The 16,813-nt window shown below is 42.3% G+C and overlaps 1 protein-coding gene across 4 annotated transcripts in view; it reads right to left on the bottom strand.

The window, feature by feature from the left end:
* LOC135105636 (regulator of nonsense transcripts 2-like) overlaps positions 1–16,813 on the bottom strand; it is a 63,217-nt gene that overhangs the window by 34,733 nt on the left and 11,671 nt on the right. For all 4 annotated transcript variants that reach the window (XM_064013991.1, XM_064013988.1, XM_064013989.1 and 1 more), the window contains exons 3-8: positions 6,588–6,787; positions 6,276–6,434; positions 3,993–4,223; positions 2,676–2,772; positions 1,690–1,832; positions 1,180–1,290 (exon numbers count right to left, since the gene is read on the bottom strand). In XM_064013991.1, coding sequence (XP_063870061.1) covers positions 1,180–1,290; positions 1,690–1,832; positions 2,676–2,772; positions 3,993–4,223; positions 6,276–6,434; positions 6,588–6,787 — 941 coding nt within the window. The remainder of the gene's footprint in view (positions 1–1,179; positions 1,291–1,689; positions 1,833–2,675; positions 2,773–3,992; positions 4,224–6,275; positions 6,435–6,587; positions 6,788–16,813) is intronic.

Genomic DNA, 16,813 nt, shown 5'->3' on the forward strand with positions numbered 1-16,813 from the left:
TGGAGGGGTTAAAGTTATGTTTACTTAATGGGAATTTCAGCCTTATTGCAGGATGCACTCTGTACCTCTGATTCATTCATCATATAGAAGGAGGTTTGGGGAACGCAATGCTATACTTACCTCAGTTTTGGATACCATGGCACTTGGTACAGTATGACTGTAAGCATCCCATATAACCAGTTAAGTGATTTCATAATCTAGAGAATAGTACGCAACTGTTGACAGAAAAGACTGGACATTCATTTGATATCACCAAGAAAAAGCAGTTCCAGTCATTCTGCATTTTTTGCAAAATTGAATAAAATATTTCTTGTTGGTAATATCTAGCCATTATTCTGAGTCTCTCTTCAGGGAATATGGAGGCCATGAAACCAAAATATTTGAGAAGAGCTGATGTAGACAGGTTATTGGACTATTTTACAATATTTAAAATCCCAATAATTTAATTTGTATTGGTGGATCGTATAACTCTCCTAAGGAGCAATGAACATGCCTAACTCATGTAGTTCAGGTGAGAAGACACATACTTCGCATGAAAGCAAGAAAACATCCTGATAGGGAATATATGCAAAGATACTGACTAAGTGAAGGCAGTTATCCTGAAATGGCTACAGGAAGACAGAAGACTACCTCCTCAATGTATATTTGGTGGTGGAAGATGAAGGAAGACATTTTAATTCATGGATAACCTCATGAAGAATTCTCTTTATACAGCTATTGGCTGCTACTGATCTTCATCAACTTCCACCACAGAATTTGTGCTTTAATTTGAAAATGAGTGGAAGGCTTGTAAGCCAAGTACCTATTTCATTTACAGGGTACACACCAATATGAACAAAAATTAATAGAATATAAAGGTCAAGCATAACAAAAAATGAACTACACCAGTAGTCTAAATTCTGGTTCTTGGATGTTACACCTACTTCAGAGACCATCAAAAGCACAGCTGGACACTGGCAACCAAAAAGACATAACTTTGCATGACAGAAAAAGCAAAGGTCTGAATTAATTTTGTGCCAGGTGTACCTCAGTTTTTCCAAGTGAATATACACCTTCCTTATGAAATATGGAATAATACAATCTCCATAAAATACTAAATGATCTCTACTTATATCCCAAATCCTTTCAAGAAGAATTACAAATCATATTTTATGTTACAAGAATAGTAATCTTTCTCACCTTATAATCATGGAATAAATGCTTTGTCAAGGAGGTGAAGTAGTCTTTCAGCAACTGTCGCACATTTTTCTGCCTTTCACGGGGAAGAAATTCACTCTTAGGAACAGACATCTGCAAAGTCATACATAACAAAAAATTAAGTGCATTACTACAACACTATGGTTTATGAATAAATGTGATGTGTTTCAGGGAAATGATGTGAACTGTAATTAATTGTGTTCATAAGACAAAATAATGTCTGTATCAGTCTGATTGAAGATGAAAAATACGACTGTAGTTATACTTCTTGCCTGCACACTCACATCAAAATACTTCATGTGAGTGTGCATGAAGCAGAGTGAGTGGGAAGAATGATTGTCTTTTGCAGCTTTTTGTCGTAGTGCAACAGAAAGGCAATCCAGATTCTATTCATTAAGACTTTCTCATATTTTCATCTTGAGAAGAGTTTTAAGAATTATAAAAGCTAAACAAACATAAATATACAAGAAAAGTATATTACTAAATATTTACCTTGAAAGTTTCAGCAAGAGTCCTAATGCGGCGAGACACCAGACCCATGTAATCTTCCCCACAATGGCGGCAAAATGTCAACAGCACTGAGATATTCTGGTGCTCCTCTTTGTCTTGGCTGACCAGGGTGGTGAGCACATTGCCTGCAAGATTACTGTAGCTGTTAGGACTCAAAATGGAAGAGAAAGTTTATATGTGCACTAAAAAATAGCACAACTTTTATAAAATTCTTGAAATTTGATGATTCTACAATCTTGGATGCCAGTGAACAAAGTACTGGTAAGGAAAGGAAGTTTGTGCCTTTAACTAAAATACAAGATCTATAACAAATAACAGAGATGATGAATCGACAACTGAAGAAATTTACATACAACAAACCTAGAAATTCTACACCTGGCTTCTGGCCAGAAGTAAGCATGTTAGAGGATCATTTACAAGAATCATGAAAAGGAGAAATATGTCTATGGATGTAAAGTGAAGTTTAAGGAACAGCATTCTTCTGCCAATGTTAACTTATGGATCAGAGACCTGGACAAGGAATAGTGCACAAGTCATGAGTGCAAGCCATGAAAGTGAGCTTTCCAAGAGAGGCAAGTGACAAGACAGGTAGACGGCAGCAATGAAAGTGTGTATGAGAAATGTGGTATGAGTACCCATGCCAGCAATATGAATTGTGGAGTAGTGGAAAGAGTGCAAAGGAACACAGTGAGATGGTATAGCCATACTAAGAGAATAATGAGTGAAAAATTTGTAAAGAAATTATATGTAGATGAAGCTGAAGGTGCTGCTAAAAGAGTAAGACTACTTAGAAGATAGAAGGACAGGATGAAGGAGTACATGTGTGAAAGAGGTATTAGTACAATCCAAGTGCTTGAAAAAGCAAGGTGTCTGGATAAGGAGAAGTGGAGACTTTTCTTGCTGGATGCTTCCAGATACAGCAAGGCATCAGAGAAATGAGTAGATTGATAGACAGATAAGCTACCCACCCAAAAGAGGAAGACCTTCTTTGGGAGCAAAGATCCCAGCAGTGATCAGCTCAGCATAAAGTCTCAGGTCCACTCGTAGCTTGCTCATGTTGCTGCTCTGAGGGGATAACATATGCACTCATTTTCTCCAGTAAAATAAAGTCCAGGGCTGTCATTTCACTGAGGAAATTATATGATGTAAGAATAATACAATACAACTAATGTTACAATTTGTAGTTCCTGTCAATGTTCAATAATTAAAATTCATTGAATACCTTCACCTATTTATCACTCAGGATATAGCATAAATAATTTCTAGAGTATAATGCACATGCACAAGCACACACACACACACACACACACACACACACACACACACACACACACACACACACACACACACACACACAGTAGGCAAGAGACATCAACTGCTACAGCTAAATACTCCAAGAGAGATACATGAGTGTGGAAAGCCACAAACCCACTGCTGACTCTCCCTGTATCCTCTTTGTCCATTTTCTTCCGTGTTTCAATGATAAAGAAGCTGCAGCTTGCATTCTAAAGATATAGTCTACTATTTAAACTACACTATATGTACTACAAATACTTACACCATCTTGTACATCAAACAATGGTGATATCACACATCCTTGTCTCACTCTTGTGTAGGAGGTACATACACATACACAAAGATGCAGAAAAATTCTTACAGTGACAGCAATGCACCATTATTTTTCATCAGAAAAGATAAGCTAAAAAAGTTCAATGATGAGGAAGTGGTCACATGAACTGTTTAGGACTACTCTGCTCAAGATGTCCATACAAAAATTATGAACAGTAGAACTTGCAAGAATCATTGCTTTCATGAATGATCATGGCTACTAATGATATCAATTCTGTCTACATACCAGGCCAACATCCTCTGCAAAAGGACAATAGTCATGAAAAGGGGCCCATATACACTTACTCTCAAAACCATAAACATTCTCTAAAACCAAGCAAAAATCTAACTTATAGGTAGCTGTAATGCCTCTAGGGGAAGAGATTGGTCTCTGCATGATTTCCCACTTACAAATTATAAATACACTATAAATACTCCATTCATATTCTTATTACATTAACCAAAAAAAGTAATGTTGGTGTAGTTAGAACAACAAAAGATACAGTTGGAGAGGAGGCAGGGAATCATATACTGATGTATGGCACAAAAGCACTAGTGCACATAGTCTGCAACTGCAGTATCCACTTTGTAATTCCTTTATGTCCCCTCAATCTTTAGATTCATAAATAAAACACACCAAGTGCTAAACTTGTAATACAAATATCCCACACTCGTACCTTTTCATCTTTCTTAATGGCAAGAACCTTCTGCCAGTTCTCTAAGAGAGTTGGGGAGAAGTCATGGTATCGCTGATGCAACAGGGAACAAATGTGGACAGCAGTATTGATATCAGACATCTTCAACTTGGCTTCCACTACTGCTTGGGCCACCTCACTCACATACTTAGTCAGGTTGAGGCTCTGAAGATCCCTCACAAGTGATTCGTGCTGGCTTTCTGTTAAGTTTTTCTGTAATACAAAACAAGCATGACTACTGCATAACCCTTCTGCAGATTTGGCACAAGAAACCTTGATGACCAGACACAACTAAAAGCTTTGGGAATATAAGCTTTTGGATTAAGTAATGAAGGTAATGGAGGATAGTAGAAGGGTTCATAAAGGAGAACATTAGCTTAGATCAAGGTTGCCAACCTTTTTGTCCCTCTGTATCCCCCTGGGCATTTTTATAGGTTCCCATGTACCCATAAATAAATCAGGTAATAGGTGCTTTAAGCTGTGGAGCAACTTAAAGGACCTTCCCCAGCAGCTGGGGGGTTGTAATTTTAAGAAAATTCTGAAAGGTTCCTGTTGTGTCACTGCTGCCCCATCTCCCCTACCCAGGACCCTCCCCTACCACCAACCATCACGCCAAGTGTCACGCCGCTGTGATGGTTGTAGTAAGTGACATATTGCTATGACTTGGTGTTTTCAATATGTGGAGTTTTCTATGCATTCTGATCACACTACTGTGTTCACAAGAGTTTTTCCTACTGAATGTAATAATATTCCAGCATTCAATAATTAACTGTTGAAAATAGCAAGCATAAGTAAAACATGTTATAAACATTTTTTAACTTCTTCACAGTTCAACTTGTTGTAATACTATTTTCTTTATTGTTTTGTCAAATTTTTACAATACATCTTGATTCTACAGTCACTGCTGAGTCTGATGGTGTCAACCAAAACTGGCTATCCTATTTATGACGCGAACTATGGCAAATAATTCGCGTATTTTGCGCGCTTGAGCTCAATCTGTAGTGATGAGGCGATAGTTGTGCAAGTTGAAAGGCAGAAACTTTCACTTACATGCCAATAAATTGAAACATGTAAAATATGGCAAAACAGTGGGCCTGACGAAGAAATCACAAAATAAAAAAGATGCACCATCAAAGGTTACCTGTTAAGAGGTGTTTCTGAGACTGAAATTGCAATTTTTATATGCAGTGGACACCAAAAGGTGCTCCTGGCTAAATCATTGTTGTAACCTCCAGGGGCCAGGTGGAGCAGTGGGTTGTAGAGATGTGTGGTAACAAAATTAAAACCCCCTCACTCTGCTCGGAGAATTAATAGTAAAAAAGATGGAATTGTAATATTTTCATATTATTTCATTATGAAATTTGTATGTGTAGACTGCATCAGAATCTTAAAGGTGACAGCATCAATAAACTAAACTCAAGTAATTTACAAAATATCTTGATCCATCACATACATATCTTTCTTATAATTATCCATAATGATCAATACACCCTGTACCTGATCCTTTGAAGCCCAGTACAGATTGTGGCCTCAGTCAGTTCCATTATAGTGAAAACTAAATGGTATTCACCCTACTCATGATATAACTAGATGAAATTTTTGCTTACCAAAAAAAAAAAAAAAAAAACCCTGCAAATTTACACAGTAGTGGTTATTCTCTGAGACCCAATGTACCCCCTGAAAAGTGCAAATCTACCAGGGAGGGGGATACATGTACTCCAGGTTGGGAACATGATGGTATGGAGCAGTGATTCCCAACCCATGGCTGCAAACCAAATGAAGACTGTGAAGGTGTTCCTGAGGCCTGGAGAATCTCAGCAAGACCCGGCAGAGTAACCACAGATGCAATATTCATTGTGGATTACATGTAAGAGTATTTACCACTGTAAAGAATTGTCTTTTTTTTCTGATCTGGACTAGAAAACCTTTAGAGAGGGAACAAAGGAAAGTGTCTAAATAGGCTATGAGTTAATTAGGAGTTGAAGAATGGCTAGTAAGAATAGTAAAGGTAATATATATATATATGTATGTATGTATGTAAGTAGTGTATGTAGTGTATGTATGTATATAGTGTATGTATGTATGTATGTATGTATGTATGTGAAAGGAAAACACACACACACACACACACACACACACACACACACACACACACACACACACACACACACACACACACACTCACAGAGCTTCTATATATTCTCTTAAGAAAGAAGGCCAGTGCACATGGGTGCAGGTAGAATTAGAATCTGTCATTCTGCTCACAAGTTTTTTGATGAAAGCTGTGTTCTTCTTCAAGCTTGAGTCCAGCAGAGCAGTGTTGAGCTCCGGTCGATCCTTTGCCACTGCCAGATTCTGCGTGCGAAGTGCAGCCTTCTTGCTGAGCCGCTCCTCTGTCTCCTGGATGTATGCTAACAGAAATGCCTGAAAGAATAATTCATCATTTAATTATATAATTAAAACAGTCATAACAGCCAAAAGCATGATGATTATTTAATAAAAATTAATTATGCATAACAGTATAACACTATGGAAGGGAAAACATAAAATACTTTTTTCTAAACTTCCTCTACATACATGATCTTCCTCCCTCTTCTTTAACTCTTCTTCCTCTTGTCTCTTTGTTTCTTCTTCATTTTTCTTTCGTGCTTCTTCTTCTCTTTCCTTAGCCTCTTCTTTCTGCTTTTTTTCCTCCTCTAGCCTTCTCTTTGCTTCTTCTTCTTCTTGTCTTTGGGCATCCTCTTCCCTCCTTTGTTCTTCTTTCTTTTCATCTGAATCTAAGATATAATATAAATATTTAGTTTGACTTTTCTCAAACTATTATTTTTTTTCATTTCTGTCCCCTAAACAACTAGAGCAATATTTTTGTCATGAAGCTCATTGGTTATTTCATTTGTGTGTTGGTACAAGACATTCTCTGCTCCATGGCTCTAGTGCTAGGCAGCAGAAGTCTGGGCCTGTATTAATAAAGACTCCTAAAAGTACTCTTAAGAGTACTCCTAGAAGTGTTTTTATAGTATAGAGAAGGCAGTTGGCACCAGGCGAAACGATAATTACTCCCAGTGAGGTCTAAAGCACTGGATCAGAGGGTGCGGTGAACTTATCGTTAAACCCAGCTGTGACATCAATGAACATTTCCCTTTGTGTCTCACAACACAAGGGAGCAATCACAGCCTGGAGGAGGCAGTAGACACCTGCCAAAACAATAATTACTCCCAGCGAGGTCTAAAGCACTGTTCAGGGGGTGCTGTGAACTTATCATTAAACCCAGCTGTGACCTCACTGAACGTTTCCCTTTGTCTCACAACACAAGGGGGCAGTCACAGCCTGCCCTCTAAAAACAACTCTCTTCCTCCACACAAAACTACAAGCACCTAATAACACACACACCCTTCACTCAAAAATTTTAAAATCATGGCGACTCCTACACCAGCCTCGGAGTCCCCATCTGGGGAGGGGACCATAAATGTCCCCAGGTCGGACTGCCTTTCCGTCGACGACCCTAAGTGTCTTGACACCCCCCTCAACTTTTTCTTCATTAACTTCTGCAACATTCGCGGTCTAAGATCTAATTTTCAATCTGTAGAACACCACCTCTCCTCTTCTAAACCTCATCTTCTTTTTCTCACTGAAACTCAGGTGTCTGAGGCAACTGACAGTAGCCCCTTTTCTGTTCCCTCCTACTTTCTCTATCCTCATTTTCAATCCAAAGCTGGATGCTGCGTTTATGTGCACAATGACTTAACCTGCTCTCGTGCCCACGCTCTTGAATCTTCCGAGTTTTCCACCATCTGGCTACGACTACAGAGTCATTCTCATACTAAATTCATCTGTGCTGTGTACCTCTCTCCTAACTCCTTTGACTATAAGAAATTCTTTGACTATTTAACTTCCAAAGTGGAGCACATTCTGACCCTCTTCCCTTTTGCAGAGATCTCCATTCTTGGAGACTTCAATGTTCACCACCAGCTTTGGCTTTCCTCTCCCTTCACTGACCATCCTGGTGAACTAGCCTACAACTTTGCTATCCTCCATGACCTAGAGCAACTGGTGCAACACCCTACTCGTATTCCTGACCGTCTTGGAGATACGCCCAACATTCTTGACCTTTTCCTGACCTCTAATCCTTCTGCTTATGCTGTCACCCTTTCTTCTCCGTCGGGCTCCTCCGATCACAATCTCATATCTTTATCTTGTCCTATCACTCCAATCACTCCTCAGGATCCCCCTAAGCGAAGGTGCCTCTGGCGTTTTGCCTCTGCTAGTTGGGGGGACCTGAGGAGGTATTTTGCTGATTTTCCTTGGAATGACTACTGCTTCCGTGTCAGAGACCCATCTTTATGTGCTGAGCGCATAACAGAGGTGATAGTGTCTGGCATGGAGGCGTACATTCCTCACTCTTTTTCTCGTCCTAAACCTTCTAAACCTTGGTTTAACACAGCTTGTTCTCGTGGTATACATGATAGAGAGGCGGCCCACAAAAGGTACTTAAGCCTTCCATCACCAGAATCTCATGCACTTTATATTTCTGCCCGAAACCATGCCAAGTCTGTTCTCCAACTAGCCAAAAACTCCTTCATTAACGGAAAATGTCAAAACCTTTCAAGATCTAACTCCCCTCGTGATTTCTGGCATCTAGCTAAAAATATCTCCAATAACTTTGCTTCTTCTTCTTTCCCTCCTCTACTTCAACCAGATGGCACCACTGCTATCACATCTATTTCTAAAGCTGAACTCTTTGCTCAAACCTTTGCTAAAAACTCTACCTTGGACGATTCTGGGCTTGTTCCTCCCTCTCCTCCACCCTCTGACTACTTTATGCCACGTATTAAAATTCTTCGCAATGATGTTTTCCATGCCCTCGCTGGCCTAAACCCTCGGAAGGCTTATGGACCTGATGGGGTCCCTCCTATTGTTCTCCGAAACTGTGCCTCCGTGCTTGCACCTTGCCTAGTCAAACTCTTTCAGCTCTGTCTGTCAACATCTACCTTTCCTTCTTGCTGAAAGTTTGCCTACATTCAACCTGTTCCTAAAAAGGGTGACCGCTCTAATCCCTCAAACTACCGTCCTATTGCTTTAATTTCCTGCTTATCTAAAGTTTTTGAATCTATCCTCAACAGGAAGATACTTAAACATCTATCACTTCACAACCTTCTATCTGATCGCCAGTATAGGTTCCGTCAAGGCCGCTCTACTGGTGATCTTCTGGCTTTCCTTACTGAGTCTTGGTCATCCTCTTTTAGAGACTTTGGTGAAACTTTTGCTGTTGCCTTGGACATATCAAAAGCCTTTGATAGAGTCTGGCACAAAGCTTTGATTTCCAAACTACCCTCCTACGGTTTCTATCCTTCTCTCTGTAACTTCATCTCAAGTTTCCTTTCTGACCGTTCTATTGCTGCTGTGGTAAACGGTCACTGTTCTTCTCCTAAATCTATTAACAGTGGTGTTCCTCAGGGTTCTGTCCTGTCACCCACTCTCTTATTATTCATTAATGATCTTCTAAACCAAACTTCTTGTCCTATCCACTCCTATGCTGATGATACCACCCTGCACTTTTCCACGTCTTTTCATAGACGTCCAACCCTTCAGGAGGTAAACATCTCACGCAGGGAAGCAACAGAACGCTTGACTTCTGATCTTTCTAAAATTTCTGATTGGGGCAGAGCAAACTTGGTATTGTTCAATACCTCAAAAACTCAATTCCTCCATCTATCAACTCGACACAACCTTCCAGACAACTATCCCCTCTTCTTCAATGACACTCAACTATCCCCCTCTTCTACACTGAACATCCTCGGTCTGTCCTTTACTTATAATCTGAACTGGAAACTTCACATCTCATCTCTAGCTAAAACAGCTTCTATGAAGTTAGGTGTTATGAGATGTCTCCGCCAGTTTTTCTCACCCCCCCAGCTGCTAACTCTGTACAAGGGCCTTATCCGTCCATGTATGGAGTATGCTTCACATGTCTGGGGGGGTTCCACTCATACTGCTCTTCTAGACAGGGTGGAATCAAAAGCCTTTCGTCTCATCAACTCCTCTCCTCTAACTGACTGTCTTCAGCCCCTCTCTCACCGCCGCAATGTTGCATATCTAGCTGTCTTCTACCGCTATTTTCATGCCAACTGCTCTTCTGATCTTGCTAACTGCATGCCTCCCCTCCTTCCGCGGTCTCGCTGCACAAGACTTTCTTCTTTCTCTCACCCCTATTCTGTCCACCTCTCTAACACAAGAGTTAACCAGTATTCTCAATCATTCATCCCTTTCTCTGGTAAACTCTGGACCTCCCTGCCTGCTTCTGTATTTCCACCTTCCTATAACTTGAATTCCTTGAAGAGGGAGGTTTCAAGACACTTATTCACCAATTTTTGACCACTGCTTTGACCCTTTTATGGGACTGGCATTTCAGTCGGCATTTTTTTTTATTAGATTTTTGTTGCCCTTGGCCAGTATCCTTCCTACATTAAAAAAAAAAAAAAAAAAAAAAAAAAGCCTGCCCTCTAAAGTCAACTCTCTTCCTCCACAAAAATCTACAAGCACCTAATTATACACACACCTTTCACTCAAAAATTCAAAATTATCATGGTGACTCCTACACCACCCTCAGAGTCCCCATCTGGGGAGGGGACCACAAATGTCCCCAGGTCGTACTGCTCTTCTGATAACGACACTAAGTGTCTTGATACCCCCCCTCAACTTTTTCTTCATTAACTTCTGCAACATTCACAGTCTTAGATCTAATTTTCAATCTGTAGGACACCACCTCTCCTCTTCTAAACCTCATCTTCTTTTCCTCACTGAAACACAGGTTTCAGAGGGAAATGACAGAAGACCCTTTTCTGTTACCTCCTAATTTCTCTATCCTCATTTTCAATCCAAAGCTGGAAGTTGCATTTATGTGCACAACAACTTAATCTGCTCTCATGCCCAAGCTCTTGAATCTTTCGAGTTTTCCACCATCTGGCTATGACTACAGAGTCACTCTCAAATTAAATTTATCTGTGCTGCATACCTCTCACCTAACTCCTCTAACTATAAGAAATTCTTTGAATACTTAACTTCCAAAGTGGAAACTTCATTGTTCACCATCAGCTTTGGCTTTCCTTTCCCTTCACTGACCATCCTCGTCAACTAGCCTTCAACTTTGCTATCCTCCATGACCTAGAGCAATTGGTGCAACACCCTACTTGTATTCCTGACTGTCTTAACCTTTTCCTAATCTCTAATCCTTCTGCTCATGCTGTCACCCTCTTTTCTCTGTTGGGCTCCTCTGATCACAATCTCATATCTGTATCTTCTCCTAACACTCCAATCCCTCCTCAGGATCCCCCTAAACAGCGGTGCCTGTGGCGTTTTGCCTCTGCTAGTTGGAGGTACCTGAGGAGGTGTTTTGCTGATTTTTCTTGGAATGACTACTGTTTCCATGTTAAAGACCCGTCTCTGTGTGCTGAGCACATAACAAAAGTGATAGTGTCTGGCACTGAGGCATATATTCCTCACTCTTTTTCTCGACCTAAGGTTTCCAAACCTTGGTTTAACACAGCCTGTTCTTGTGCTATACATGATAGAGAGGTGGCCCACAAAAGGTACTTAAGCCTTCCATCACCAGAATCTCATGCATTTTATATTTCTGTCTGGAACCATGTCAAATATGTTCTCCAAATAGCCAAAACTCCTTCATTAATAGAAAGTGTCGAAATCTCTCCAGATCTAACTCCCCTCATGACTTCTGGCATCTATCCAAAAATATCTCCAATAACTTTGCTTCTTCTTGTTTCCCTCCTTTATTTCAACCAGATGGCACTACTGCTATCACATCTATCTCTAAAGCTGAACTTTTCAATCAAACCTTTGCTAAAAACTCCACCTTGAGTGATTCAGGGCTTGTTCCTCCCTCTCCTCCACCCTCTGACTACTTCATGCTACCTATTAAAATTCTTTACAATGATGTCTTCTATGCTCTCACTAGACTAAACCCTTGGAAGGCTTATGGACCTGATGGGGTCCCTCCTATTGTTCTCCAAAATTGTGCTTCTGTGCTTGCACCTTGCCTACCGCTATTTTCATGCTAACTGCTCTTCTGATCTTGCTAACTGCATGCCTCCCCTCTTCCTCTTCCTGTGGCCTCGCTGCACAAGACTTTCTTCTTTCTCTCACCCCTATTCTGCTCACCTCTCTTATGCAAGGATTAACCAGTATTCTCAATCATTCATCCCTTTCTCTGGTAAACTCTGGAACTCCCTGCCCGCTTCTGTATTTCCACCTTCCTATGACTTGAATTCCTTCAAAAGGGAGGTTTCAAGACACTTATCCTTCAATTTTTGACTACCACTTTGGACCCTTTTCTGGCATCTCAGTGGGTTTTTTTTTTATTGAATTTTTATTGCCCTTGGCCAGTGTCCCTCCTACATAAAAAAAATAATAAATAAATAAATAAAAAATAAATAAAATCCTCTATTTTGCTCCTAGAAATTGCTCCTAAAAGCAACCTTTACTTTCAAAGTAAAAGTTACTCCTAGGAGTAGAAATTCCTCTAAAGTAGCAGTTTTTCTAAATGTAGCAACATTTTATTTTTGATAAAACATCTAACAAGATGTAGGTCTTCTGGTAGTAGTTTATGTTTGCGAATTAATCTTGAATATTTCTGAAGTAATTCAAGAGTAATTTCTGAGCATTATTAAGAGCAATATCTAATTTCTGGCCATGTCGAAAATTTGGCAGATGTGTCTCACAACACAAGGGGGCAGTCACAGTCTGCCCTCTAAAAACAACTCTCGTCCTTCACACAAAACTATAAGCACCTAATTACACACACATACACCTTTCACTCAAAAATTCAAAATTATCATGGCAATTCCTACACCAACCTTGGAGTCCCTATCTGGGGAGGGGATCACAAATGTCCCCAGGTCTGACTGCTCTTATGGTATTGACCCTAATTGTCTTGACACCCCCTCAACTTTTTCTTCATTAACTTCTGCAACATTCACTGTCTTAGATCTAATTTTCAATCTGTAGAACACCATCTCTCCTCTATTAAACCTCATCTCTTCCTCACTGAAACACAGGTGTCAGGGGCAACTGTGCACAACAACTTAACCTGCTCTCATGCCCACACTCTTGAATCTTCCGAGTTTTCCACCATCTTGCTACGACTACAGAGTCGCTCTCAAACTAAATTTATCTGTGCTGTATACCTCTCACCTAACTCCTGACTATAAGAAATTCTTTGACTACTTAACTTCCCAAGTGGAACACATTCTGATTCTCTTCCCTTTTGTGGAGATCTCCATTCTTGGAGATTTCAATGTTCACCACCAGCTTTAGCTTTCCTCTCCCTTCACTGACTATCCTAGTGAACTAGCCTTCAACTTTGCTATCCTCCACAACCTAGAGCAATTGGTGCAACACCCTACTCATATCCCTGACTGTCTTGGAGATACACCTAACATTCTTGACCTTTTCCTAACCTCTAATACTGCTGACGCTGTTGCCCTCTCTTTTCCGTTGGGCTCCTCTGATCACAATCTCATATCTGCATCTTGTCTTATCGCTCCAATCCCTCCTCAGGATCCCCCTAAGCGAAGGTGCCTCTTGTGTTTTGCCTCTGCTAGTTGGGGGTACCTGAGGAGGTATTCTGCTGATTTTCCTTGGAATGACTACTGCTTCTGTGTTAGAGACCCGTCTCTGTGTGCCAAGCACATAACAGAGGTGATAGTGTCTGGTATGAAGGCATACATTCCTCACTCTTTTTTAGATCTAAATCTTCCAAACCCTGGTTTAACAGAGCCTGTTCTTGTGCTATACAAGATAGAGAGGTGGCCCACAAAAGGCACTTAAGCCCTCCATCACCAGAATCTCATGCATTTTATATTTCTGCACAGAACCATACCAAGTCTGTTCTCCAACTAGCCAAAAGCTGCTTCATAAATAGAAAGTGTCAAAATTTTTCAAGATCTAACTCCCCTCATGACTTCTGGCATCTAACCAAAAATATTTCCAATAACTTTACTTCTCTCCCTCCTTTATTTCAACCAGATGGCACCAATGCTGTCACATCTATCTCTAAAGCTGAGCTCTTTGCTCAAACCTTTGCTAAAAACTCTAGCTTGGATGATTCAGGGCTTGTTCTTCCCTCTCCTCCACCCTCAGACTACTTCATGCTGCCTATTAAAACTCTTTACAATGATGTTTTCTGTGCTCTCGCTAGCCTAAACCCTTGGAAGGCTTATGGACCTGATGGAGTCCCTCCTATTGTTCTCCAAAACTACGCCTCTATGCTTGCACTTGCCTAGTCAAACTCTTTCAACTCTGTCTGTCAACATCTACCTTTCCTTCTTGCTGGAAGTTTGCCTACATTCAGCCTGTTCCTATAAAAGGGTGACCGTTCTGATCCCTCAAACTACTGTCCTATTCCTTTCATTTCCTGCCTATCTAAAGTTTTTGAATCTACCCTCAACAGGGGAATTCTTTAACATCTATCACTTCAAAACCTTCTATCTGACTGCCAGTATGGGTTCCATCAAGGCTACTCTACTGGTGATCTTCTAGCTTTCCTTACTGAGTCTTGGTCATCCTCTTTTAAAAATTTTGGTGAAACTTTTCCTGTTGGCTTAGACATATCAAAAGTTTTTGATAGAGTCTGGCACAAAGCTTTGATTTCCAAACTACCCTCCTACGGCTTCTATCCTTCTCTCTGTAACTTCACAAAGCTTTGATTTCCAAACTACCCTCCTACGGCTTTTTTTTTTCTTTTTTTTATTTAAACAAAATTTACATCAGGCTTAAAACAACACGTTTTTTATTCTGTTATTTGAAAAGCCTATACTTAAATGTAAAGAAGAAAATATATACAAAAAGTGAACTCATCCTATTATACTCGTATATATATATATATAGACATGATTAACACAGCACTAGTGTGGGGGGTTGTGTTTTACGCCACCTGTGTGCAGCCACTTTCACTTGCTGGAGTGTCATTGTCTGTGTATCACTCGTGGCTGCCGTTAACACATTCCACAGTCTGGAGGTTCTGGCTGTGTAAGAGCGCTGGTGCTGCCTCGAGTAAGATCGAGGCACTTGCACCAGCATGTCATTGGAGGTGGTGGTCCTGGACTCCCTCTGGACAGCTCGTGGTGGGAGCCTTATCGAGCTGAGATGAGGGACCTCCAGAACCCGGGCCTTGTGCTGGACCACCAGTGCCGACACGTCCCACCGATGCTCCAGCGACATGACTCCGGTCTGCTCCTCCTCCTGCTGCTGCTGCTGCTGCTGCTGCTGCTGCTGCTGCTGTCCGTCCATCCCCACCAAGCGCAGGGCACGGCGTTGCACAGCATCCAGTCTCTGCAAGTGGGTGGGGGCACTCGACATCCAGGACAAGGCACTGTACTCCATACAAGGCCGTATCTGAGCCTTGTACAGTGTGAGGATGCCCCGGGAGTCGAGGTTTCCTGACATCCGACGCAGTGCAGAGACTCACTGGGAGACCTGGTGGGCAACAGCAGCAACATGGCGGTCAAAGCTCAGGCCACAGTCCACTGTCACTCCCAGCAACTTGACGTGTTCCTGGAGGGGAAGTGTCTGGCCTCCAAAAATCAGACAGCCTGAGACGGCTGGGGAGGCAGCTGGGGACCGTGAGATGACCATGGCCTGCGTCTTTTCTGGAGCGAAGCTGACTTGCCACGCCTCTCCCCACTCCATCACCAGCCTGAGCTGCCTATTTAGCTCTCTAACGGCTCGCTGACTGTCGGAGCGGCAGTAGGAGCGGGAGAGATTGGAGTCGTCGGTGTATGCAAGCAGAGTCGGGATTTGCCGCAGGAGGTCATCGATGTATATGTTCCACAGGATCGGGCCCAACACTGAACCCTGTGGAACTGAGGCCTGTATAGGTAACGGCTGGGATGCCTGTCCATTGATGACTACCCGGAGGGTTCTCCCCTGGAGGTAGTCCTCGAGCAGTGCAAGGAGGTTGCCCTGGATACCCTTGGCGCAAAGCTTTTTTACAAGCCCCGCGTGCCAGACCCTATCAAAGGCCCCAGCAATGTCCAGGGCCACCACAAGAGTATCCAGACCTTCGTCCAGGGCATCCTGCCAGCCTTGGGAGAGGAGGGTGAGGAGGTCCGCTGTTGAGCGGCCAGGCCGGAAGCCGAACTGTCTGTCTGAGAGGAGGCGGTGCTCACTCAGGTGATGACAGATGACACCTGCCACCACCTGCTCCAGCAACTTGCCCACCACGGAGAGCAGCGAGATGGGTCTGTAGTTGCTGGGCTCAGACTTTGAGTTCTTCTTGTGGGCTGGTACCACTCGCGCCTCCTTCCATATAGAGGGCCACCTGTGCTCCATCAGGCAGGCCCTGAAGATGCTGGTGAGAGGACCTGACAGCTCACTGGCGCAGCGTTTGAGGAGCCGCGGGCTGATGTCGTCCGGGCCGGTGGCTTTGTTCTCCTCTACTTCCCTCATCAGCCGCTCCACCTGTTCACGTGTCACCTGAACATCGGCGACGGCGTGGTCTGTTTCCTGAGGGAGGTGAGGTGGACGTCTACCCGGATCAGTGACTGACATCTTCTCTGCGAAAAAATCAGCGAGTAGAGAAGCCTTGTCCTCACTGCTGGTGGCTGTTGTCCCGTCCGGCCTTGTTAGTGGAGGAACAGTGTCGCGGCGGCCTGTTCCTTGCTGCTCCTTGACAAGCCTCCACCAGGTCTTGTGGCCAACCCCTGAGCCACAGAGCTTTTACCTCAGGTCCTCTCGCTGCTGCCGTCTCGCCCACCTGCAGGTAGCTGTCACCCGTCTACACGCCACACGGT

This window comes from Scylla paramamosain, chromosome 12 (genome assembly GCF_035594125.1).
Source record: "Scylla paramamosain isolate STU-SP2022 chromosome 12, ASM3559412v1, whole genome shotgun sequence".
Taxonomy (NCBI): Eukaryota; Metazoa; Arthropoda; class Malacostraca; order Decapoda; family Portunidae; genus Scylla; species Scylla paramamosain.